The sequence below is a fragment of the Channa argus genome, chromosome 1, assembly GCF_033026475.1.
Source record: "Channa argus isolate prfri chromosome 1, Channa argus male v1.0, whole genome shotgun sequence".
In the NCBI taxonomy this organism is placed as follows: domain Eukaryota; kingdom Metazoa; phylum Chordata; class Actinopteri; order Anabantiformes; family Channidae; genus Channa; species Channa argus.
In genome coordinates, this window is record NC_090197.1 from 641,375 (window position 1) to 650,067 (window position 8,693).

Here is an 8,693-nt window from a genome sequence, read left to right on the forward strand (position 1 = left end):
ACATTTTTCAGTGGTTTAATTTGATAATCCAACAGCTGTGGAGAAAATCACAGTAGGATTTTGTACGTATTTATTTGCCCCCATCCTTTAAAACTTCAAACATTGTGACTCCTCAGAACAATCTGTCCGAATTGATGAGAGATGATGTGTGTGGAGGACTGAGGTTTGATGTAATAAATTAAGATGAGAAGAAGAACAATCTGACAACTTTAATGGAAACATTATTCTGGATATGGGGGGGCATTTACTTGTCTCTGTAAAAAGTTTGGAACATTAACCAAAGGAGCTATTAGTCATTAAGGTTTTAGAGTGAAATGCAAATAAATTTAAAATGTCTCTGAAAGAGTTTGACCTTATTCTGTGTCCACAGGATATAACAACTACACTGTTCGTGGAGCAGTCGTCCATGAACCACAGGGTTAGTGGTTAAATTCCCAGTTGTTCTGGGCCCCATGTCAAAGTTTCCTCGGACAAAACCCTGAAGTGCCAAATGAAAACGTAGAAAAAAATCTTTGTGGATTCTTGTGGAGTGAAATATCTGAGGAAGCTGAGGCGTCCATCTCCTGCTCACCTGTTCTTTGTTTGCAACAAGGATGGAGTTGCTCCTCATTGATGTTAACCCTGAGCACACATTTATAAAGTGAGACAGGAAATCTGTAAGAAACTCTGATAACCTCTGTGAAGCTGGAGCCAAATGATTATTTTTATCAGGTTTAATTTCTTTTACTTCAAAACAAAAACAATGAGTTTTTTGACAAACTGACCAAATGTTTTACAGCAAAACACATATAAAAACATACTGACCCATAAATAATATACATGTTGAAGCACGAACAGGATACGAAGAAAAATTATTAAATACATTTTATTCACAAACATACAAGTAATCTGTTGAACACATTTTCAGATTTTTCTTTTGTTAAATTTTGTCACTTTCAGTTTATTTAGAGAAAATTGTGATGTCTTTTGCTGTGTAAGAAACACTGATAGATAAAATACTGTTCTGTTTTGTCCTTTATAGTATTCAGCTCAGTCTCAATAAACTAAATGTTTTTGATTGTTGGAAAACAGTTTTATTTTTTATCTTTGTATGTTTCTGTGTGCAGATTAACAGCTGCTGGAGAAAATGAGTAAAACCTTTTTCTACATTTTATTGTAAAACACAAGAATTTAAGTAACAACAGCTAACAACAACTATTCTAAATGCTTACATCTGTATGATGCAGAGTATTTTATATTAAATACACAAAAACCTTTTTGATCCCATGACTATCACTGAACTCAACAACTTCTCACCCAATGATTTAACCAGGACTTTTAATTGGCAGCACTGGAATAAGTCGTGTAAATCCTGACTTTTAATTTGAAGGGATAAAATAATTTGTGTTATTTGTGGTAAACATTAAATTATTTTTTGTGGAGATAAAGCTGCTGTTTGATTCACAATGATGTTTAAACTGAGGAGGACTGAGATTTGACTTAATAAATCAGAGGAGATGTTCTCTAAAAAACAGCTTTAATGTCAGAATTCATGGTCACTTATTTTTACAGCGTTAATCCGTTTATAAAGTGTCTCTTTGCACTTTGATTTGCCATCAGTGACCTTCCATACATGTGCCACCATTTAGTGATGTTTTGTTCCTACATTCAAATAAAAATATATTCTTTAAAACATTTTCATATATTTTTAACCATTTGTGAAACATATTATTTTAAAATTGAAGAGGAGGTAACTGCAGCTGTGATTGAGTCCACCAGGTCCTATGCTCAGGTAACAGCCATTTTCAGCAGGTGTGGTTTTCTGATCTGCACGGCCACCGGTGACCTGTGATCCTCCCTCCTCAAAGAAGCTGACTCTCACTGGTTCTGGATCATCTAGGCTGACAACAGCTGCAATGGACAAGAAACATGAGTTTCAGCTTTTCACAGGTAAACAACAGGTTTCCTCTGCAAAAGTCATGTTTTAAAAAGAAGCCCCCCGCTGTTTAAAAGCCATGACATTAAATATGATAGTTAATAAAGTGTGTGTGTGTCTGCAGAATGTAAATCATCATTTTCTGACATCAACACATTTACACTTTAACAAGTTTCCTCTGACCCACATCCAATCAGAGATGACAGCAACCCCTGCTGGACACACAACAAACTACAGAAACAAGAGCTGTAGGGTGTGTGTGTTAGACACACCTGCTGGGTGTGAGTTTGTCTCATAGTGTGTGTGGCAGCTGATGCAGGTTCAGGATCATAAGTACCATCAGAGACCAGATGAGTGTCCAGATGTCCTGCAGAAGCAAACACATAACTTCATTCAGAGTGAATAAATATATTTTTTTAAAATCTTAATTTAATGGGCTTTTAAAGCCCTGAATCTTGTCTGCTGTTCTCCTAAGGCTCATGTTGATGAAGAGGAGGACGAGACGTGGTTCTGGCTCCATGGAGCTTTTCCAGTTCATGAACCCGTTTCGTCTTCTGGTACGTTTTAGTTAGTGGAGAAGAACAGTGTGTTGTCGTCTGGTTTGTTGTCAGATTCTTTTATGTGGTCAACATGTCTGCAGAGACAAATGTCCTCTGACTGATACAAACCACACAGACAAAAGCAGATATTTATTCTCAGATCCAGTGTGTCTTTAATTTGACTCCAGCAGCTTCGCTCCAAGTTGGGAGAAAACATGTGGACACAAACCTGCTGAGTCAGATGTTTAATAACACAGTCTAAAAACAGCGGACACCATGTAGGATTCACGTTGGTTTTCAAACATTAGAACAACATTAATATAAGTAAAAGTACAAATATACATACAATAGTGTACTCTAGTAAAAGTAAGTACTGAGTGAAATTTCTACTTAAATAAAAGTAAGTAAGTACATGATTTATATTTTACTTAAACTATTAAAAGAGGGTAAATACTTGACTATTCTTTCCCTTTGTCCTTTTCTGTGGACAAGTGCAGCTTCATGTTTGTAGGACAGTTAATGGTAAAAGACATGAATGATGGGTTAAAGATCTGATGCTTTTTTCAGTTTTATTTCTAGACTTCTCATGTGGAGTAAGAAGAAGAAGAAGTAGGGAACACCAAGTTTAATTTCACGAAGCCAAAAAATAAAATTATTACATACCAACTCACTTTAGGTATTGTTAATATTTCAAATACATTTTTAAATAAGACCATCAAAGGGGGAAATGGAAAACGTGGTTTATTATAAAATGTGTAAAGTAACATGATTGTAACGTGTAACACAAGTTTGATTAGAAATGTGGTGGAGTAAAAAGTACAGATATTTGCTCTCAGAAGTAAAATTCAAAGTAACCAAACTTAAATATACTTTAGTATTGTACAGATACATGAAAAATGTACTTAAGAACAAATACTTTGTTACTTTCCATCAATGAATGGTGCAGCTTAAACTGAATCTTAGGTAAAACAAGACTGGTTTAACACTTAACTTTGACGTGACTGAGGCTTAACTCTGGTTTATCTAATAATGAGGTTTAACGTTGGTTCATAATGGTTTGGTTTTGGTTTAAGTCAGTACAGTTCAGTTTAATGTCAGAAATCTACAGCTCAGGTTTCCCACCTTAGAAACAGGAAGTGAAGCAGTGTCACGAACGTCATCCCTTTCTGTGCTTCCTCTCATGGTTACCATTGTTACAGTGTCTCCCTCTTTGTCTTTGTCGCTGAACTCTCCAGTGAACCTGTCCAGTTCCTCGTTGCTAGTGTTACCTGGAAACGCCACAAAAATGTTCAATTGTCTCAGGTACTAATTGTACAAAAAGTTTTGAGTCCCAACTGAGACCTTCAGCCCAGAGCTCAGGTCTACATATGCACTCACTGAAGAAGCTGTACTCGAAGGTGGCATTGTAGTCGTAGTCTGGAGGTGGCGTTAAGTCGAACCACTCGGCCTCAGAACCTGAAACCACAACACACAGAAACGGTCAATGTTGTCTCTGCTGTACAGGGTGTCAAAGTTCTGTGAAACAGGAAGTGAGAAGGTGCTTCTGGTCATTTTGTTGATCTTTAACCAATGAAAACCCTGTTTGTGGGCGAACATGAATCAACAGATCCTAAAACATAGTGCAATGTAAAATAGATTTTTCCATTGTAGAGACAATAAATGGTGTTGAAACTTAGACTGTGGACAAACACTAAACAGAGAAGTCATAAACAGTTTGACTTTCAGCATCGTCCTCAGCTGTTTTCACTTTTGTTTTTGGATTTTCTACCTCGTTTGTGAAAACAGTTTTTCCATGGGCTTTGAACTGCTCAACACTTTGAGCACAGCCAGTGGGAGTCTGGGTGTGTTGTGGCTTCTCCTCAGATTCCCTGCGTGTTTTTTCTGTGTTGTTATGTGTGAATGCAGCTCAATCCACACTTGTCCAACTGAAAACATATGTTTACCTGGTAAAATGCTGTTTACAAGTTAATGCAACACAACGAATCAGACTTATTTCTTCTTTATGAGCTCTTTAGATTATGAATCTCTTTTCTGTCTTGTCCTCCACAGTAAATGTTCTGCACTTATATAGCACTTTTCTACCTATTGGCACTCAAAGTGCTTTACAGTGCTTCTCATTCACCCACTCACACACGCACACACACACACACACACACACACACACACACATTGCATTCACATTGCTACAGTCTGATGGGAAACAACAATCCCTGAAGACCTCCCCACACCCCACCAGCAACCATCATGTCTCTGCATGTGTCCTGATCCTCAGAGACTGATTCTCTGGGAAAATGCTTCATGTGAGCCACTGTTTTCTGCACAACAGCTCTGTTCACACATGACCTCACTGCTGCTCTGGCACTGAGGTAAAGGACATTGTCTCCCACACTGATCCCACACAACTACACATATACAACTGTCCAATTACTTATGGTGGGGAGAAGCATAATTATGTTGATGAGTTAATGTGGAAAATGGTGAAATGTGTTTTTCCTGCAGGATGCTGAGAGTTCGGAGCTCTGACATAAAATACCTCCCAATGCTCCTGAGCCTGAACTGGTTGGATCTCAGTACAAACCTGGTCATAAAGTCTAATCCAATTTCTACTGAGTCCTGAACTGGGAGGAAATATCTGTAAAGACCTCCCAGGTTAACATAAAGAGTCAGGGACACCTGCTGAGAAGGAGGAACCGAGCGGTCATACAGGTTCAGATCAGATGCTTTAATCATGGACATTGTGTCCTCAGTGCTACAGAGGACAAAGACCAGTTGACATGTTCTCAGTTGATCTATGATGAGGGGGGCATTAATTCACAGCTTCATCTCAGTCTGTCGTTAGAGCTGGAAGCGACAACCACCAACAAAACCAGGATCCATCTGGTTTTAAACTCAACTATTAAAGCAGATAATGGACCGTGCAGGCACGTGAAAGCACGTCCTGCTGTTTCTGCTTTTCTGTGTCTCTTCCTGTAGCTGTGGGGACAATCTCTGACCCCCCATAACAACCCAACATGCCACACTAACCATGACCATATAAATATAGACTGATCATTAATCCATCAAAGCCACCACGTGTGTGTTACATGTTGATGTGGATCTGATTTACACAGGATTAATAAACACGCACACACAGACACAGTGGGCTGATGGGAACTCAGGGGGTGGGCTTTTAATTGTTACCAAACATAAAGTATGTCATCTTTGACCACTTGTCAATCAGAGGGAGAGGAAATGAAAAACAGATGAGAGAGATCACCAGTCAATCAAACGGTGGTGGGTGGGAAAGAAAAGAAGAAACAGCAATGAAAGATAAAGAGACAAAATTGAAGGATGGGATGAAGGAAAGGAAACAGGAGAGGAGTAAAACAAAAGAAAGAGTGTAAGAGAAAAAATAAAACTAGTGACGATAGGGAGGAAGCAATGAAAGAATGCAGGGAAAGAAAGTAAAAAGGAGGAGATGAGAGGAAAGTAAAGAACAGAGAAAAAGAAATGAAAGGAAGTTGAATGGAAAACTAATTGAGGGAATGAATGACATGAAAAAAGAAAGGAGAAAAAGAAGTAGTGAAGAAAGAAAAGACAAAAGATTGAGGAGAGAAAGAAAAGAAAAGAATTGGAGGAACATAAAGGGGGAGAAGCATAAGAACACAAAGGAGTGAAGTAGACGGATGTGAAAGGAAGTTAAGAAACTAAGTGTGTGTGTGTTTGTGTATGCGTGTGTGCGGGGAGGAAGGGGTGAAGGGGTTGGGGGGTCGGGGGGTGTCAGTGTGGGGGTGTTTGGTCACATGATCCTGACTTTACAGAAACCAGCTGCTGAAACACCATCATCTGAAACCGGCGACACACAGTCTGTGCTGTGAAGTAATCGAGTACATTTAATTAAGTACTGTAGTTTAAATGATCAGAAGCCACTAAATAAACTGTCCCCCCAAAACAAAAACATGAGCTGTGATAAATGAACAGTTTGTTGAACTTGAAGCTGTGTTTAGTTCAGGGACTGTTGGTTCATTCAGTTCTTCTGCATAATCGGGACTCATGCTCAGGTTAGGGGGGTTATGAGGGGTGAGGGCACCTTATCAGACCCCACTTCTGAGGACAAAAATCTGTTTGTACAGCATACGTCATTGTCTCACTGCTATGTGAAACTGCCCCCGATGCAGTTTTAATGTAAATCTGCCCCACATGTCCAGCTTTCGCTGAAATGTGAGCCACATGTGAACAACACGAACGGTGAGTTCATGAACGAACTGGTAGCTGTGGCAACAAGCTGTTTATATTAACCTATACAAGTGATTCTGAGTCTCAGTGAGCCGCAGCCGAGGCCTCAGGGTCATGTTTCTGAAATAAGAAAGAAGTGTGTGAGAAATACAATCTCCACCAAAAGTATTACAACAGCAAGGCCAAGGGACTGACAGTTGCTTGTTACCCAGGTGTGTCCTGGTCTTAGCCTGGGGCAGTTTCTGTGAAGACTGAATTTGTTGTTAAAAGAATAAAAAGCGGAGAACTGTCTGTGGGAATCTGAGGGACAATCAGAGACATTACACAAACACAGGATATAGTCAATACAACAACTGTGAACATCCTGACAAAGAAAGAAATCACTGAGCCACATCCATAGAACGGGCCAGCAAAGAAGAACAACATCAGCTGATGACAGAAACACTGCGAGACATCAGCAACAACGTCCTCAATGAAGGACTGACGACATCACCATCCACTTTCTGAAGAAAACTGAGCAGAAACACAGAGGACACACCACAATGGAAACAACTCATCACCAGGAAGAATCTGAAAGTCTAAAAAGTCCAGTTATGGACTGATGAAACCAAGATTAACCTCCACCAAACTGATGGGAAGTAGAGGAAGAAATTATCTGCTCATCATCCAGACTATATAATCTCATGTGTGAAGTACAGCTGAGGTGGTCACACAGCTGCTTCTGGATCAGACTCACTGAACTTTATTCATCATACTCATCAACTCATTATGAAAGCAGGATGAATTCAGAGGCGAGCAGAAACATGTTGTCTGCAAATTTACAGAGAAATTACCCAAAACTAATGTGGAGGAGTTTCATCACATAGCAAGACAATGATCCAAACCACACTGTGAACTCAAGAAAGGATTTTATCAGAGGGAAAAGTAGTTATTAGTTAATCATTAGACCATAACCTCTATCTGCTGAAGAGGAGACTGAAGGAGAACCCCCACAGCAAACAGCTACTGAAGCAGGCTACGGTAAAAGGCTGAAAATTATTAAAGAAGAAACCAACGATTTGATTTTGGTGAGTCACAGATTTCACGCAGTTACTGCAAGCAAGAGATCTAGCACCAAATATTAATAATATTAATATAATTTACTTATTATAAAACTAAAATTCAGATAATCTGAGAGAAAATGTGCTGTCTCCTGTGTTGTTTAATCTTATGGTGTAAATATATAATAAAAGTTTAAACTTTCAGCTAATTTGCATCTTTTAATCATTTATATCGGAAAGTGTTCAGTAAACAGCAGAAACTAATGAAAGTTCCAAAAAAGCAGCACAGACTAAAATGACACACTCTAACCAATGCTGACCAATGTCAGCATCTGTTTGAAAAGCTGTCAGCTTCAGACAAACACAACCTGGTGATGGAGCCACTTACAGTCAAATGGTAAAACAAACCCAGCACGGCAAACAAGCAGTGAGTGAACAGGAAGTTCAACACACACACACACACACACACACACACAATGTTTGAAGACTCACCTGGCATCAGCAGCATCAGAGAGACTGCACTGAGACAGAAAGACAGAATAGTGAAGCTGGACATGATTCAGAGAAAGACACGAGGACAAAGAAACAGACTGGTGTGATGGTCCTGATCCACTGAGCTCTGAATGAACTCACAGGGAGAGAAGGGAGGGAGGAGAGGGGGAGGGCTGATCTGGTTTTCCTGCCAAGTTTCTTCCTTGTATGCCAAAAATGAGCAGAGAGAGAAAAAGAGGGAACGGTCATTTATTGAGACACAGAGACATCAAGGGAAACACAGGAAAAAACAAAAAATGACTGATTTTTATTTTAAATCATCTACATTTGATGAAAAACAACCAAAACCTTGAGGCTTACATGCAGAGAAAAGCCAGTTCAACTATTCAGACATGTGGCTTTAGGTTCAGCACAGCAGGAAGATTAATGTGGTTCTACAGATGTGTAACTGTGCACGTACGTAACACGTGTACAGTGAATTTAAAACAGGAG

The 8,693-nt window shown here is 39.2% G+C and overlaps 1 protein-coding gene across 1 annotated transcript; it reads right to left on the bottom strand.

Moving 5' to 3' along the window:
* Positions 1–849: 849 nt before the first annotated feature.
* Positions 850–8,369, bottom strand: si:ch211-191i18.2 (uncharacterized protein LOC564095 homolog). Its single transcript, XM_067500349.1, has 5 exons — positions 8,202–8,369; positions 3,832–3,909; positions 3,577–3,722; positions 2,188–2,282; positions 850–1,890 (listed from the first exon to the last, which is right to left on the bottom strand). Exons 1-4 carry the CDS (start codon positions 8,263–8,265, stop codon positions 2,208–2,210), a joined length of 363 nt encoding a protein of 120 aa, XP_067356450.1. The 5' UTR covers positions 8,266–8,369; the 3' UTR covers positions 850–1,890; positions 2,188–2,207.
* Between the last annotated feature and the right edge of the window lie 324 nt (positions 8,370–8,693).